This window comes from Ceratotherium simum, chromosome 5 (assembly GCF_057802395.1).
Source record: "Ceratotherium simum simum isolate JZ-2026a chromosome 5, ASM5780239v1, whole genome shotgun sequence".
NCBI classification, from domain to species: Eukaryota; Metazoa; Chordata; class Mammalia; order Perissodactyla; family Rhinocerotidae; genus Ceratotherium; species Ceratotherium simum.
In genome coordinates this window covers 54,994,425-55,013,074 of record NC_141904.1, presented here as the reverse complement: position 1 = coordinate 55,013,074, position 18,650 = coordinate 54,994,425, and the positions used below count along the sequence as shown (strand labels likewise).

The window sequence follows — 18,650 nt, the reverse complement described above, 5'->3', positions numbered from 1 at the left end:
CTTGAGTAGCCAGGACTTCCAGCCTCCAACCCTTCCCTACTCCTCTAACTTCTGACTCAGTACCTGTCTCCTCCAAGAGCCTACTGTAAACTCCGGTGTTTCTCCTTATGGCTGTACATCTAACCCCAACAGTGGCCAACCCCGAGGCCCCAGGCTGTCTGTCTCACGGGACACAGCTCACAGCCCACAAAGTGGATAGGAAGGGAAAAGCACCTGTGCCCAAGGACACACGGGGCAGGTGAGGTGAGCTCGCACCCACACACAGGCCTTGTAGGGATGAAGGCAGCTCAGGGCAGGAAGAGAAGACAAAGAGAAGACCCCTATCTCAAGCTTTCCTTTTTTCCTCCTTGAAATGGCAGGAATTCTCAAACAAATGAGCACTTCGTCCCATTCCCGACAGGCACTAGTTCAAAGCACTGCTCAGTCTGTCCAAGCCCCTAAAGAAGTAACCAGATAAATGAGAGAACCTGAACTTGATTTATAGGGACTGTGACCCCCGCATCCAGAAGGTTTCAAAGAAGCAGGCAGTGAATAATGCGCACATGTCCCACAGGCACCCTATAATGAGAGCCAAGGCCCCTGCCTGGGGCAGGTGTGGAAGGGGTCCAGCAGCCCTGGAGCACAGCTGTCGGACAACCCTCTCCAAGGGCTGGCTCAGGCCAGGAGAGGTCACCCACTTCACTCAGGCCAGGAGAGGTCACCCACTTCACTCAGGCCAGGAGAGGTCACCCACTTTGCTCCTTTTAAAACTGACTCCAATAGAGAAGCTATCATAGGGCATGATGTGTGGGCTGAAATCAGGCCTGGACTGGAATCCCAGCTCTGCCACTTAGCAGCTGTGTGACCTTAGGGAAAGTCAGTTATCCTCTGGAAGCTGGAAACTTCACCTCTAAAAGTAGACTCAACTGACTCCCCATGGGGCTTACTGAAGGATGGGATGAAACAGCTTGGTGCTGCTCAGACTTGGTTGCACGTTAGAACCTCCTGGGGAGTTTTTCACAATCCCCATGCCCAGGCCACACTCCAGACCAAGTCAATTAGAATCCTTGGGGGAGGGGCTGGGCAGCCATATGTTTTTTTAGCCTCCAGGTGATTCCAATGTACAGCCAAGCTTGAGAATCAGTGAGCTAACCCCTTTCTGCCTGGAGTGTGATCGCCTGACCAGCTGTGTCAGCTTCACCTGGGAGCTCGTTGGAAATGCAGACTCGCAGACTACTGAAATGGAATCTTCATTCTGACAAATTCCTGGGCTATTCCGATGAAGTTTATACTCTGAAAAGTGCTAAGATGATTCACCTTAAGTGCTTGGCCAGGTTCCTGGCCCCTGGCAGCCACTGTTTATCGGATCTTATTAAAAACCTGAGGAGAGACAGCACAGTGCATGGGTTGAGAGAAGACAGCCTGGGTTGGAATCTCAGTACCTGCGACCACTAATAAGAAACTGGGTCTCAGCTCCTTCCCCTGTAACATGGGTTAACAACTGGTGATAATTCTGCCCAACTCAGAAGGGAGCTGTGCTCATTAAAGCAGATTATGTATGGAAAGTTTAACACTTAAAGCTTAACATGGGCTTGTTAGCGTCAGCACGACAGTGCTGTTGTGATCACAGCTATAGTGATCCAGCTCTTGGGATACAGCACTGGGCTGATTAAACGTCAGAGCTGAAAGGAACTCTCCCTAAGTTGCAAGGGTCCTTTTCAACAAATGGTGCTAGGACGACTGATATCCACATGCAAAGAATGAAGGTGCAACCTTACCTCACACCATATACAAAAATTAACTCAAAATGGATCAAAGACCTAAATATCAGAGCTAAAACTATAAAACTCTTAGAAAAGAACATAGACACAAATCTCTGTGACCTTGGATTAGGCAATGATTTCTCAGATATGACACCAAAAGTACAAGCAAGAAAAAAAGATAGGTAAAGTGGACTTTGTAAAATTAAAAACTTTTGTGCTACAAAGGACATCATCAAGACAGTGAAAACACAATCAACAGAATGGGAAAAAATATTTGCAAATCATATATCTTACAAGGGACTAGTATCTAGAAAATATAAAGAACTTTTACAACTCAATAATAAAAAGACAAATAACAAATTTAAAAACAGGCAAAGGATCTGAATAGGCATTTTTCCAAGGAAGATATACAAATAGCCAATAAGCACATGAAAAGATGCTCAACATTACTAGTCAATAGGGAAATGCAAGTCAAAATCACAATGAGATACCACTTCACACTCACTAGGATGGCTATAATCAAAAAGACAAACAATAACAAATGTTAGCAAGGATATGGAGAGTCGGAATTCTCATATGCTGCTGGTGGGAATGTAAAATAGTACAGCCACTTTAGAAAACAGCCTGGCACTTCCTCAAAATGTTAAACATAGAGTCATCATATGACCCAGTAATTCCATTCTTACATATACCCAACAGAAATGAAAACATATGTCCACACAAAAACTAGTACACAGATGTTCATAGCAGCATTAGTCATTATAGCCAAAACTATCCAAATGACTATCAACTGAAGAATGGATAAACAAAATGTGGTGTATCCATACAAAGGAATATTATTTGATCATAACAAAGAATGAAGTATTGATATATGTTACTAGTGATAAATCTTTATGCTCAGTGAAAGAAATCAGTCACAAAAGACCGTACACTGTATGATTCCATTTATATGAAATGTCCAGAATAAGCAAATCTATAGAAACAGAAAGTAGAACACTGTTTGCCTATTCTCCTTGGAGAAAGGAGGTTTTGGGGGGAATGGGGAGTGACTGCTAACAGGTACATGGTTTTCTCTTTGGTTTGATGAAAATCTTCTACAGTTGATTGGGGTGATGGTTGTATAAGTCTGTGGACATACTCAAAAACACTGAATTGTACACTTTAAATAAGTGACTTGTATCATATGTGAACTATATCTCAGTAAAGTTAAAAACTGCAAAGGTAACTGGATGCTGTGTTTTCAGGGGTTGGGCCAATAATTAGATAACTGGTTTTTAAATGCTAACAACACAGTTATTAAGACAAGTTACACACATGACAAACATCAGAGAGGAGATGTGAGAATCTAATTTAAAATCATTGACTATGCAAATGTGAAATTTCAAAATATGCAAATACACCACACCGTGATAAAAAGGAAGGATACATGGGGCTAATTTCTTCCTGTTAATTCTGCTAAAATAACTCCTTTATTGTCCCGTTGCTGCCATGGTGAGCTCTTGATGTTGTTGATGAAGGCATAATGCTCTTTTCTCCTTGAGTGAAGTTTGATGAATTATTTTTTCTATAAGGTGCCTGCACAGAGAGATAAGTGCCACATATTCAAATGTAACCACTTGGAGCATTTTTCTTCCTCTTCTCCACGTGAGATATATTGTCTCAGTCCTCATTCTAGTAGGAAAGTGTGTGCTGAAGGTGGGGGTTGAGGGAGAGAGTATCACTCTGATTTTTGTTTCCTGATTCTGTGAATGAGACCAGATTGGGAATTATTTACATAGATCAGGTCTTCTTGGAGATGAGAGAAAATACACAACAAAACAAAAAGGACTTCTTAGAGCTAAAATCCTAAAACGTGGAAGGTGAAGAAAACCTCAGAAACAGTCCCATTTGGTGGTTCACAAACTTAAAAAAAAGAGAGAGAGAGAGAAACCCCATGTTCCCTTACAATGCTTTCTTACACTGCGTTCTGTGAAAGATCTTTCCTCCATCCCTAGCCAAGAATGTTTTTGGTCCAACTTCACAGGTTGTAACATTTAAATGAGATAATATATGTAAAGCACAGCACAGTGGCTTGGCAAATGAGAAGCACTGCATAATGTGGTGGTGGTGGTGATGATGATGATGACGACGACGACGACGACGACGACTACAACAATGGCAAAAATTCCAGCTTACTTTCTGTAGAGTGAATTACAAAAGCTGTGAGTAGCAACTAGAAGGATGTGCAACTATGACATACAACTATCTACTGGGGCTTTGGGGAAAAAAAAAAAAGGAGGAGGATTGGCAATAGATATTAGCTCAGAGCCGGTCTTCCTCAGCAAAAAGAGGAGGATTAGCATGGATGTTAGCTCAGGGATGATCTTCCTCACAAAAAAAAAAAAAAAAAAAAGCTGTGAGTATCCTGCCTATGAGCTTTCAGACTCCATACACTCAAACACTCTGCTCTGTTCCCTAAAAGGGGTTGTAATCCTGCCCTGACTAATCCAGGGGTTGTGAACTCAATGCTTTTTGGAGCCAGAGTGGCAAAATAAATGCCTGGGGAGCAGCATGGAAATCAATAAACTGAGCAGTTCATGCTGACTGTTGCTATGTGGGAATGGGGGCCTTGGGTGGCTATACCTTTGAGTTTTCCAAGCTTTTGGAAAGGTTGAAAGCTTTTCAATCTGGCTATTTTTATATCACTATGTATTTTTATATGTGGTTTCACTTTTTTCCTCAAAGCCCACACAGATCCAGTAAAACTTGTCTATGGCCAGGACTGGCCTGGGGCCACAGGTTTACAACCGTAACGCAGTTGCTTCTATCTCCACTGAAGCATTTCCTGTGAGCGTGGACGGCACTCCCTGTACTGTGTTCACTTTTGCCAAATGAAGAGGGCTGAACACACTTCCCTGGAGTAAAACCATCTCGAGCACGTCTGGCCTCAGAGGCCACCTCTGATTTCCCGATGTGGTCCACACTGTCCCCAGACCATGACCACAGAGACTGCAATGACACTCTCCCAGCAAAGCAAGGGAGGGGGTCCACTGAGCCCTTTGGGGGAAGTCCTCATGGAGACAGGCTGCCTGGCTCAAAAAGTCTCCTAACAGAGGCCACTGTGTAGCTGGCCAAACAGCTGCCTGCAGTCCTCGCCCCCTGCAAGTCCAGCCATGCTCCTGCCTGGGGCTGCTTCCATCATCCCTCTGCAATTAGCACTTTCTGCTCACCTCTTGGTAGAAGCGCTGAGGGCCAGGACCTCTGCCAGGCCCAAAGTTCTTACAGAGACACCTGCTTGAGGGAAGGAGACTCCTCCTCACCGGCTGGTGCTGAGATGTTTATAAGCAACTCCCTACTGTGACTGAGATGAGGGTCTGCTTTCTGATGGCCACCAGGGCTCCTGGGGGCCCCTGTAGAAGTTCTTCTCTAGGAAGCCCATCAAACGGCCTGACAAGATGCTCCAGAAACACTGGGGGCACAGTGAAGGAGGCTCTCTGAGTGTATTCCCAAGGAGACGTCTTTCCTCCCCAACTGACACACAAAAAAGCAATTAAAAAGCACACAAGAAAAAAAAAAATCCCCATTTGCCCCTGATGGTACAAGGCATTCTGTGGTGTCTGTTGAAGCAGCCAGTACAGCTTGGAATGTGCAATCAATGATATCCCAGCTGATTTTTAACAAAGACTCTGATTACTGGAAAGGGCTGTCATCCCTCCGCTGAATGCAGCGTAAATGAAATGCCAATGAATTCCTAACTACCTTTTTATTTTCCCCTCATAACCTAATTTAGAAAACATAAATAATCTCGCCGTGTTTGTGGGACCAGCTGCTCCTTACCTCCGTATGGGAAACTGAGCAAAGACCAAAAGCAGGCAAGTGATGCCACCAACACACCCTCAGTTAAACACACTAAATATGCATTCAAAATATTTCTGAAAACCTTTAATTTGTTGCCAGTAATTTATACAATTATAGCCAGTGGTCTTTTATTATTGTTATTATTATTATTATTATGGCTTCATTCTGTCATTTGGATCTATTGATGGTGACACTTCAGTGATTTCATCATAATTTCCTCCAACCCACAAACTTTTGAAGATTTCTTTCGCCTCGTTCGAGTATAAATTAAGTGGCGTCATTTTCTACCTGGTCTGGTGTTTTGAAACAACAAGGTAATACTACGAGAAATCAGAAGAGGAACCAGCCCTTGATGCAATACTGCTGTGTTGGCTCCCCCACCGGCCCCCGTCCACTTTGGTTCAGACAGTGTCCTGTATATCTTCCACCTGCACACGGACACCTCACTCTTCTGGTTCTAGTGGGCGAGGCAGCCAGAGAGCACTATGGGGTGAGCTCGGCATCTCTGCCTGTGATCCCTGACGGGGTGTAATTGCTACTCGGACTAAAGGCAGGCACAAGCACTGTAATTTCACACAGAGTCTCCATGGCCACGAGCCTCTCTTCTACAGGCTGTTTGGTCCACTCAGTCTTGACCAAAGCGACAGGAAATCTTTCAGAACTGGATTTTGTAAATGGAGAATAAAAATAGGAAATGAAAATGGGAAATATTTTAAATGACATTTCACTTTGGATGGGAAAGGAATGTTTTTTTCTTTTTCTTTTTATCATTGCACAAGATAAACCAAATCCAAACTTCACTTGTGAGACAGAGGAGAAACGGATGACTTGGTGGGGAGCCGGGGGCAGGGCAGGCACTAATACACAGGGAATGCTTGAGACCTTACCCAGCCCGTGTCCTGGTGACCAGGTGGTCTTCTCAAGCATGGGGCACTTTCCCCATGACAGCATTATTACCAGTGTGGCAAGTTCATTCATTCACAGACACTTACCAAGCACCCTGCCTAGGTCCTGGGGATATTAGGGGAAGCATGACCACCATGGTCCCTGCCCTAGTGACACTGGGGTTCTAGGGCAGAATCTGGCAATATGCAGGTCAGCACTGAGATAAACAGAGTAAGGACAACTTTCAAGCGTTTATAAAGGGAGTAAGCAGGATGCTGTGATAGACAAGGCTGGCAGGGGTGGGGCAGGGCTCTAGATGGGTGCCCCAACCCAGACATGCTACAGCTGGGACAACATCAAGTCCAGAAGGTAGGAAAGAGTTTGGCAACTACTCTCAACATTGCTCCAAAATTCTCCTTCATGACATCACTGTCAGATTTATGAAAAGTCTCTTGAACCTGCTCATAACGTCAGTTTGTTCCATTCCTTGGGGGTAGTCAGCTGCCTGTGTTTACCACCTGCCACATGAAGAGAAACATCCGCCAAGCCTGGAGGCACACACCCTAGCTCTAGCATCCAGCCTGTGCATTACGACCCAAAGATCCCTCAGCCAGGCACAGAGAACACCAGGGAAATTCCTGGTTATTCTGCTAAATCATGGCCTCGCAACACTGACTTCTTTCTCCCTCCCCTGTCCAGGAATCAAGTCTTCCTTCATCAGTTCCAACCAAAGGAGAGAAGGAAGGAAGGGAGGGAGGGAGGGAGGGAAGAAGGAATGAAGGAAAGAAGAAAGAGGGAAGGAGAGGGAGGGAAGGGATGGAGCGGGAGAAAGAGAGACAATTCTTGATTTGATTCCCTCTACAGAAATTGTTAACCTTTTATTTCCAGTTGGAGCAGCTGGCCCGACGTCTGCCCATCTGAACTCCTCCATTCACCTAGTTCTAGGAGCAGGCCCACTGGAGACAGATGGGGCTGAAGCCCACGACTAGAGTCGAAGTCGGCGACTTGGGGTGGCACATAGACATCTCATTACTTGGAACAGACAGCAAAGTGCTCTGGAAAGCCTATGAGCCCCGCAGTTTCTCTGCAGTTAAGCTCAAATCCTTTCCTTTCCCCCTCATCATGCAGGAGTTCTCTGGTCAAAAAGGAAGAGTTGTGTAACCCATGATTGCTCTGATTTCAAGTTATCTTTACTCCAAGATGAAGGTCTATGAGTCAGTCAACAAATGTTTAATGAGACTTAACTGTAGGTTCAGACACTGTGACAGGTACTGGTCTAGAGTGGGGACAAGGTGGGACAAGGAAAAGAAATAGTACAGCATAAATAGTGGGAAAGGGTATCAACAGGCAGTTTATTAAAAAAAAAAAAAAAAAGAAGAAATAACCAATGAACACATAAAAATATGGTCAACTTTCCTACCTGGTGCCATAACGAGAAGTGAACCAAAGTGACCCTGGCCCTTGGTCTGGGGGCCCTGACAACGAGCTAGCTGGGAATGGGGTCCTTTCCCAGTGAGAGGGCCTGCACCAAGCTCAAATTCTCTTGAGACTAGTGACTTTCTCCCATAGGAGGGGGTCTGAAACACCCCAGTACCCTAATCCTCAGGTGTGGAGCTGCTGGTGTTCCCAGACAACTCCTGCAAACAACTGGCACCCAAAATCCAGGCAACTTGTGCTAGTCAGTGTGTCCCACACCCCCTCACCCACCCGCCAGCCTGTTCTTATGACACACTCCAGGAAGGAAGAGGGTATGGTCCTCCCAGAGTGTCCAGGCAGGTGCCTGGGCCCACACACCTCTCTGCGAGATGACGGGGACCCGCACCTGGGCCTTCTCTGTGTTGCGACACTGACGTCCATGCTCTGTGACATTGTGTAATTTGCCTCAAATCCTGGCGCAGGGAAGGTGGGGAGCCAGAAAAGACACACCATGACAAATAGCGAGTGATTAAAGAATATATACTAAAATGAGATGCTACGTTTTGCCTGTAAGATTGACAAGGACCAAAAGACTAACAATAGTAAAACGTTAGAGAGGAAAGTGGAGAAATAGTGCTTTTCCAACCACACAGGTGGGAGTACACGCAGGTGATGCTGTCTGGAGGACAAGCTGCCGAGTAACACTAAAAGCCTTCATTTTACTTCTAGGAATACATCCTAATAAATGTATCAAATAAATGGACAAAAGTTCCCCTGCAAGAGAATTTATCATATTATTGCTAATAATAGTGAAACACTGTAAATGACATCAACATTCACCAAGAGAGAATTGCTTGACTGGAACATCCAAAAAGAAGACTGTTATACAGTCATGAAAAAGAATAGGAATATATATTCTTTGGAAAGATGACATGGAAAGATGTCCACAACAAGCAAAATTTTTAAAAAAGTGGTGGCAAGAAAGAATAGCCCAATGTTTTAGAAGTTTACATATACACACACGTGCATGCACACGTGCACAAATTTAAAAAAATTTGGAAGACTAGAAATTAAGATGTTTAAAAGCAAAAAGTATTGAAAGATGTTGTGCCTTTTAATACATTTTGGTGCTGTGATCGCTACTTTCTCCTTTCTCATTTTCTTCATCTTTTTTCTTTTACAGTAAACATGTATAATCAATAAAAACAAAACAAAAAGCATAAGAAAACAAACATGACTGCAATGAGTTACATACAAAACCCAAAATTAAGTTTTCCATAAAGCTCTGGAAAAGGAGAGCGTTTGGTCAAATATATGGGAATGGGACAAACAGTCATGAAGTTGAAGGGTGTGGCTCAGTGGTTCTACCCACAAAGAAGACCCTTTCACAGGCCAACATCCCCAGAATAAGCAGCGAAGCTAGGATACAGTTCACCACGCCAATCCAACTTCCAATACATGTGGCTGACGGAAAAGGAAGAGCTGAGGAGAAAGGAGGTGGAGTGACACACACAAGCTGTCCAGCGGTGCTCCTCTCTTCCCTCAGCAGGAAGCTTGTCTCCCTCAGGAGGCAGGTGAGTTGCCCACTCTTACTGGGGTGGGTGGGAGAGCAGCCTTCCGGGGCTCCCCGTGAGACTCAGGCTGGTACAATCCAAAGTACGTTAGAGGAAACCCCAACCCCGTTTGGAGTGAAACCCACAAAGACCACACAGTTCCATGTGGTTTTGCCCTCAACCATTAAGGGTGGTTCACTGGCCTCATCAAAACTGGTGAATCCAGATTGCTGCTATTTTTTTAAGTTTCTTCCGGTTTGAGGTTTCTGCTCTAAACTTTCTTACACATACGTATGGGATTTTGCAACCCAGTCTGCCATGAAAGAAAGAGGGAAAAAAAAGCAAATAGGCTACAAGATATAGCAACATAAAAAATAATAGTCTCTTCCTTCTTCATCTGTGACTCAAAATATCACTATTTCCTGAAACACATTCCTGAAATCCTCTTTCAATGAACAAGTTTTGAAACTTTGAGATGACATCGGAAATGAACACAAGGTAGAAAAATCTTTTAGATATGTACAGCCACCTCTATTGGCCAAGAACTAAAGGCCATCCTACCAGTGTTAGGACATTCAGTTCCTATGACCCCTACAGCTCATTTTGGACTTAATATCTAAAGAGTCCTTCTGATCGAAGAGTCATTTTATACAGGGAGAATCAATTCTGTCTTAAGAACCTTTCCTTAATCTAGAAATTTATAAACAAAATGGTTGATTTGATTTCCAACTTAATGGGTATCCTTTTGAAAGTACGCCTTGCCAACAATTTTCACAACGCCTACAGATATAGATGAGTTTTTAAACCAGAAGTATTCATATAGTCCTTGTAGATGTAATCTCTTATACAGCATATATTTTTGGTACAGAGCATGCTTTCCTTGGGTGCATCCTGCTTTTCATGCCTCAGTGCATATATTTACATAAAAACATAGATGTGTTTTACAGTCATACATATGTAGACACGCACCAGTCAAAAACAGCTAGGGAAAGTCACTTTAATGGTACCCTCTAGCTTTTTGGAAGATTGGCGTAAATCTCTTCTGCAGGGGGAAAAATCCATTTTTCTGAGAAGGTAAATGTTTATTAAATGCAAATACTGATATTCGTTACCTAGGAAAAATGTCTTGCTGCATGTGGAATTTCTTGATAAAAAGCTTTCAAGTCCTAGGTTTCTCCAGATAAACCCCTATCAGTGAACTGATGCGTGAACGCACTGAAATTGAATTACTGTACAACAGCAATTACTTTCCACAGTACAGCTATAATGGGAATCAGTTCCGCAATGAACAGCAGGTAGTATAGGAAGGGGGAAAAACTTAACATATAATCTGGTCTCTTTTAGCTTTTCCCAAGAAGCAAGGATGTTTTATTTTTAAGCAAAACACTCTTTTTTAAGTGCCTGATTTATCATTTTATCCATGTAAATAAGAAAAGTGAAACAGGATTAAGTTTATTTACAGGTATGAGCTTCAGAATGCTTTCAAAATTTATTAAATATCTTACCCAAGGTTTGAAAACAACAGACTCTTCACTTAGTGAGTTGAGCTACAACTTGCTTTTTCTGTCTCTTCCCAGTCCCCCAGTCCCCAGTGAAGTTTGTTCTTTTAGACACTTCTAATTAACTGTTTTGGGGAGAAAATGAATTTGAACAACAAATAAAATACTTAACGTTTTGACTGATATGCTACCAAAATAGATACCACCCTATAATCCTCCCTCTCTCTGTGAAACGTGTTTAAGTTTGTGGAGGCCTGACCTCTGTACCGCCCCACGGTGAAAGCTGTGTGGATCCGTGCCTGGCCCTGAAACCAGGATCACCTGGGGAGACAGAAAGTTGCAATTCTGGCCCAAATCAGTCTGATGAAGGCAGTGCCCGCCCCAGAGCTGCTCCAAGCGATCCAAGGCAATAATGACTCTGGAGAATTCATCCTTAGAAAACCATTCTGGAGAATACTAGTATAAATTTATAAATTCTCCAAAGTCCTTCTTTTTGTCATTTCTTGGTTTATCTACCTTTTTTCAGCTTGTGTTGCTCGTCTTGATTATATGTACCGTCCCAAAGTCACACGTTCATTACCTCCCGCTGGCTGTGTTGGAATCTGTCCTAAAAGTATACCCCTATAATCAGAGATGCCCATGGTTATTCAGTTACTTCCTACAGATTCTCCTCCAACTGCACGCTTAGCTGTGCCTGCTCGGAGTTCCCTGGAGCCTCAGAAAATCCTTCCAGCTGTGTGATGATTTGTGCTACTCCTAGCGGAGGCTTGGATTTCAAAGACAAAGGAAAGGCTGGGGAAGCCTGTCCACATAACCAACACCATGAAATGCACATCCTTTGCTTTCACCCTCCCTCAAATCAGGGAAAAGAGTTTGTCACCATCAGCAACTCAGGAGAAAGGGGAGCTGTGTCAAATGTGCCTCCTGTCAATATTCCAGCTGAGCTCTGACTTGTGACACAGTTCAACATTTCCAGGTGCCACTTAGGAATGGCCCAACGGGAGCCCACCACCGGCAGAGGACTGATGCATATCACTCCCTCCATATGCAGCACGTGAAATATCTGCCTTGCAATGTTAATGAACTAAAAGCAAATTGATTCCATTTCTTCTCCATTCATAGGGACTTAAAACTTGATAAATTGCTCAGAACGTTCATCAAGGGCTTGCTAGCATGACTATGTTTGAACAAAGAAGTTGGGAAATAACGCTTTGGGCACAATCATTACACACAAAAACAAGTAGCAGCATTGCTGCACCCAGCCCGATTTGGCTTTAAGTTACAACAACCTACATCAAGCCTCCGAGTGGAGGATTTGAAAAAATTATTTAAACCACCAATGGCATTAAAAAGTGCTAGAAAATATTAGTTAAGAAATGCTACCGTAATGATGGCACCATTATGTTAATGGCAATTATTGCAGCTAAGGTTATTTGTAATTTGTGAGCCTGGGAAAAAAAAAGTTACATATAGTCCATTACCAACCAGATGACAGAGGTTATGTAATGGGCAGGCCACTTTAGGTTTCGCATTTTCTTCAGACATCTGACGGGGAGAAAATAGGACTTTCTGTGATAGGATAATTGCATAGTGGAGAGTAATTCAAATAGGGGACGAGTATGAAAAAATCACTCTGATTCAACTAATCACTGGGAAAAGCAATGGGGTAAAATGATGAAATCAAGCCAGAAGAGACAGAAAAAGATCAGCACTGTTTAACAGCCGAGAGATGACAAGCATGTTAAAGGACTGGGTGACTGTCATACTCCACTTTTTTTCCTAACACTAACTGAACCTACCTTCACAGACCAAAAGTGTTAATGCAGTTTTCTAAATTGCTATTGCCAGTCTTATATTTTATATACATCAATGGAAACTTTAATAATCAGTGTTGTTTGTGAGCCAGTTTTTTCTTCTATATGTTCTTGAGTCCTCCCAGCCATCCGCCATTGATGAGCACTTAGCTGAATCAGTTATTGGCAGGAAGACACTCGGGGAGGCAGTGGGGCCTCTGACCTGACTCAGATTGCCAGGGGTGGGGCTGGGGGCTTGGAAAGGGAAGCTTGCTTGGCATGGCGAATCACAGAGATGGAGCAAATTCTAAACCCATTCTTTCCCTGGGCCATCTGAGACAGGGGTTGCTACTCGGTGGGTGGCATGGGAAAGAAAGGGCCCTGTTGCACAGAGGTACATTCTAGGACAATGCAGCAAATAATGGCTCTCCTGCAAACCCATAGGCAAATTTGGATTTGAGGTCTTTACTCTCCAAATGCTCACAAATCCCACAGGCAAACAGCAACTTTTCCTATTTGAGAAGTGAGGTGTCACTATAATATGAAAAACAGTCACCACCACTGCTCCCCTGGCCTCAGCATACACCGACATCCAGGAGACCTCTCAGCGGCCTCCTTGTCTCATTGCAAATGCCACATGGTTCGTGACTGCTGCCAACAGAGCTGCACACGGGGACCAGGCCGATCCCAACAACGAAACTGTCTCCAGACCAAGCCCCAACTTGACACACAAGCCCTCTTCGCTGTTTAAAGGCTGGGAGCAGGGGAGAGCCACATATCACTGGACCAGTTAACCTAGATTTTATGGCATCAAGTGTGCTTACAAAGGGCCTCATACATCTATTTTAAAATACACAAAATACACAGCTCAGAGAATCCTGGATGCCTTTAGTCTGGGAACATTTCAAATCAAATAGAGCAACTGCTTTTTTTCCTTCTCAAACAAATCACCCCAACCATATCAGTCTTTTTTTCTTAACCTCACTAATTTAAAGCAAAAAGGTTTCAAAATTAGGTTCCCTCCTGTCATCATTCAGGGGCTTCCTAAAGTTTTCAGACTCTCTCCCTATTAAATGCTTACATGCTGGAAGGCCCCTTGATCAGTAGTAATAGCAAACATTTACTGAATATTCTCTGTTTGTCAGGCACTGTGCTCAACACTTCACAAGGATACACACAGAGGCAGGGCAAAAGAAACCACACTGAGCCCGCCCATGTGACCTGGGCAAATGTCTTTGCCCTGCCAAGCCTGCATGCTCATCTCCAAACCAATGATAGAGTAACAGTATGTCACTTCCAGGGTTGATGCAAGAATGCAATGAGGTGACATATATAAAGTGCTTAGCACTGGGCCTGGTGCAGAGTGGACTCAGTAAACATAAGCACAGATGAGTAAGTCCTCGACTCCTCCTAACCTCCAGGGAGGTAAGTGAGGAAAAAGAGGTCCCCCGGTAACTCAGCTTTTCTCAAGGGCCTCCCACCTTGGGGCATAACTGAGATTCGGAACAATCCTCCCTACTCCAGAGCCCACGTCTCATGTACCATGTGGGTCCCCTGCCTCTGAGTGACCAGGCTCAGGTTCTGGTGTTGGCTGGGCCTCCATGTTACAGTGGCATGCTGCACAAGCCCCTCGAGTTCCAGACACTGGGGTTTCCTTATCTGTCAAATGCAGAGGCAGAAGCTAAAGATAGTTCTGTCCCTTTCTATTCTAAAATTCTGTGATTCACAAGGGAATCAAGTTGAAACTATAATAGCATTTCCCTCTCTCAAATCGACAAAGTTGTTACTAGTATTTAAAACAAAATAAGACATTTTTATTTTTTGCAAAGATTCAGGAAAATGAGCACTCACATACCACTCCTGCTGGAGCAACTGTAAATTGGCACAATCTTACCTGGACAGAAAAGTTTTCACATGCATAAAGAGCCTTGAAGATTGGTTCAGAGCCTCTGAACTGTCTTCCATGTTCAGGAATTCACCTTAAGGAAATCAAAGTATACTGCAGGATGCTGAGGGCATGGAGGTGACGAAGAATGTGGCCTCTGGGGTCTGTGTGCCTGGAGCCCATCTCTTATTCCCCATGTGAACTCAGAGAAGTGACCTAACTTCTGCCTTTCTGTCTTCTCTTTGTAAAACAGGGATAATAATAGTAACCTCCAACACAGGACTGTTATGAGTACGTGTAAAATCCTTAGAGGAACACCCAAGGTGTAGCAGGTGCTGAGTCGGTTGATCTATTATTAATATACAAGAAGATTCACTGCAGTGTTATTTATATCAAAACTTACAAATAACTAAAATATCCAGATAGAGAGGAACAGTCAGTCAATTATGACACAATCCTAGACTGGAATATTATGCATCCATAGAAGAAAATCATTAAATACAGTGACACAGAAAATGCTCACACTACAATAGTATACAGAAGTGAAAAGACGCTGGATACCAAAGCGAACAGGCAATACAATTGCACATTTGAAAAAAGAAAAACACACACAACTACATGCATAGAAATATAAAGAAAAAAGACTGGAAGGAAGGAAACACACAAGACCATAAGCCGTGGTTTCCTGCTGGGTGGTGAGATGTTTAGACGATTTTTTTCTCTGTTTGATACTTTTCAATATATTCTTAAAGTTCCACCAAAGGGGTGTTCATTTTATAAAGAGAAAATAGTAATTATGGTGGGCTTTTTTTTTTAAATCTTTATTTCAGGGTTCTCACTGTTAGATTTGAATGGCTGCCATGCTACCATGCCTATAAAGAATACGACTTGCTTCAAGACAGTGACATAAAGACACACCAAGGGCCCCATGCAGCTTCCTGGGCTGGCTGTCAGCACAATATTTCTGTGGGTGATAGAAGTACTTTTTTTTCTTCTAAGGCACTTCAGACATTCCACCAAGAAGTCTCATCTCATTTAAATGAATAATCACGGTAGCAGCAGAAGCTACCATTCCCTGAGCACTGTTCATGTGCCAGGGTCTGTGGTAAGTGGTTCAAAGCCATAACTTTGATCTTCACACTCCCTGTGTGAGTTTTTCCCATATAATAGATGAGGAAATGGCGGCTCATGAAGGCTGTTTTGCCAAAGATGGAAGCTTAGTAAGTGACAAAGGCAGGTACCGAGCTTAGGTCAACCTCCTGCTCTTACCTACTAAACCATACTCCCTCTATCCCTGAATCAAAATGGTACAAAAATGTTTTAGGGACAAGCAAATGTGTGGGATCATCAGGTCTGAAGCAAAAATATCTTGTGGAAATTTTGTTTGGCCAATCAAGTGTGAGAAAAGCTAAAGTAGGAAGTGGTCTTTTATAACAAACTGATTCTGGAGATAATTATTAAAACCAAAAGGTAAGCACACTGTAAACTAGAAATAAAGAACTCTTCACATTGCAATTCTTTCCCATAATCCTGTGCCAATATGGCATTAACGTAGGATACTCAACATTCACATGTTTTAAAACAAGAACGGAAGATGCCCTGTTTAGTTGGCAACAAGCAATAAAGTTGGAAACCATCTTGGAAATCCAAAATGATACACATGTGTACTGCAGTTCCATTCATCCTGCTGATAATATGAAATTTCAGGCAGCCCTTACCAGTTAAGACAAACATTATAATTACAGTAATATTCCAATACAAGTAAAGAGAACTTCTGACTTCATCTCGACTCTTTTAGCCCATCGAGATTTTCAGTTCCACATTTTGGCAAGCATGGCTTAAATTTTTTCTAGTTGCTTAGTTGAACCTCAGTGTACCTTTCAATGATTTTTGGCAATTATGACTGTGAATGCATCACACAGTTACAAGCCAACCTCTGTGGCTGTACAATTAGTAACATCTCCACTGAAGGCATAAAATTATAAGATGAAAACTGGCACCTGAACCCTATAGGGAAAGGGCAAGTGTGCTCCTACTAACTGCTTTTCCTGGTTAACTAGACTTAAGAAAAGAAAGTGTTTACATTATAGCTGAATCAACCTTGATCTTTGAGGATTGGGTTCATTAACGCCTGAAGCTGCCTTTGTGTCTTCGGGCAATACAGAGCGGAAACCAGAGGCACTTACCCGCACTGCTTCAGACTTTTTGTGAAACATCTCTTCCATGTTCTTTGCCAGCTTTTTCACCAGTTGGAGGCCATCTATTTCTTCTATAGCAACGTCTTTTTCATACTCTTTGTATTTCTGTAAGGAAGGAGGGCAACATTAAAGGCACATGATACCACAAAACACCACACCCATGATGTCAGAGCACATCTACCTACAAGGAATAAGTAAAGATAAAGTTATAATGACTATCTCTGCTGGATTTGGGGAGAGCGGACTGTATTTCAAAATCATTAAACCAACCAGGGAGAAACCTGAAAACTGACTCTAGCTCTCTTGGAAACTTAACTACCACCCAGGAAAGGAATAAACCCTAAACCAATCAAACTCTTTATCATCCATCCTCTTCAGTTCTTGAAATCGACACTACACTTCCAACTTAACCACATCAGCCATGCTTCTGGAGGACTGCCCCTATTCATTAGCTATCCAGCAGCCAACACCACTAGAAACTGACTATTCCAGATATGTCATAAAATGAAAATGAAGAAATTCAACTTTTGTGTCTTTTTTTTTTCCTTGAACATCACTAAGTTAATTTTTTCATGGCCAAAGACCAGGGACTTAGGGAAAAATAGTTTCAAAGTTATGACTCTAATGTATATCTACAGCAGTCATCAGCAATCTATGATCCTTAGGCAAAATCCAATCCCTCATCTATTTTTACAAATAAAGTTTTATCGGCACAAAACCACACTCATTTGTTTACATATTCGATCAAGTTAAGTAGTCATAACAGAGACTGGTTGACCCACAAAGACTAAAATATTTACTCTCTGGTCCTTTACAGAAAAAGTTTGCCAACTTAGGAATTAAAGAAAGTAACATGGCAGAGAATCTTATAAACATTTTATAATGTTAGAGTCCTTGCTATGGATTTTAGTATTTCAATTCAATTCAATTATTGATCACTTCCTATGTGCCCTCAAGGAAAGCACAGAAAGGAGCACATACAGCAAGTACAAAAACCATAAAAACAACACTGGTTAGTTTGTTCATAAGGGACTGATTGGTAAACCCACAGTTTACTCAAACTCTCAAAGACAATTTTTCATTTAAAATCCCTCACACCCCCTGGTAATTTATCTGTTTAAACCAACAGTTCTCAAAGCGGTCCAAGAACCCTTGCGGGGTTCCTGAGACCATTTCAGCTGTCCATGGGGTCCCCCTTTTTTCCAACAGCATATCTATGTGATGCCAGACTTGCTTCATAGATTTCAACAAATCACAACAGACCGAACACAGACGCAGATATAAGAATCCACCTGTCTTCTCTTAAACCAAACATTAAAGAGATTTGCAAAAACAAAACCAAAATAATACCACTCCCCTAATTTTTTTTGTTTTTTTTGGAAAAGATAGTTATTTTTCATAAAATATGTTATTTATGTTAACATGTCATGAGTTTTTATGCTTTGAATTCATTAATTTTTACATTTCTTTGTTTTAATTTCTAATATGGCAAATATCAATAGATACAACCCACATAAGCAGAAGCCCTTAGGGGTCCTCAATATTTTGTAAGAGTATAAAGGGGTGCTGAGACCAAAAATTTGGGCCTAACTAAAGATTTAATTTTGTTTCAACTGGAAAGAAATATTGTGGATTAACAAACACCTTCCAAATGGAGTTTGAAATACTTTTTTTTTTTTAACTGAGGAAGATTAGCCCTGAGCTAACATCTGTGCCAACCTTCCTCTACTTTATATGTGAGTTGCCACTACAGCTTGGCTGACAAGTGGTGTACGTCCATGCCGGGAATCCGAACCCACAAACTCAGGCTGCTGAAGGGGAACATGCCAAATTTTAACCACT

The 18,650-nt window shown here is 42.5% G+C and overlaps 1 protein-coding gene across 1 annotated transcript in view; it reads right to left on the bottom strand.

Moving 5' to 3' along the window:
* The window catches only part of CACNA2D3 (calcium voltage-gated channel auxiliary subunit alpha2delta 3), an 838,936-nt gene that overhangs the window by 653,946 nt on the left and 166,340 nt on the right, over positions 1-18,650 (bottom strand). The window contains exon 3 of the mRNA XM_087431193.1: positions 16,797-16,913. Coding sequence (XP_087287319.1) covers positions 16,797-16,913 — 117 coding nt within the window. The remainder of the gene's footprint in view (positions 1-16,796; positions 16,914-18,650) is intronic.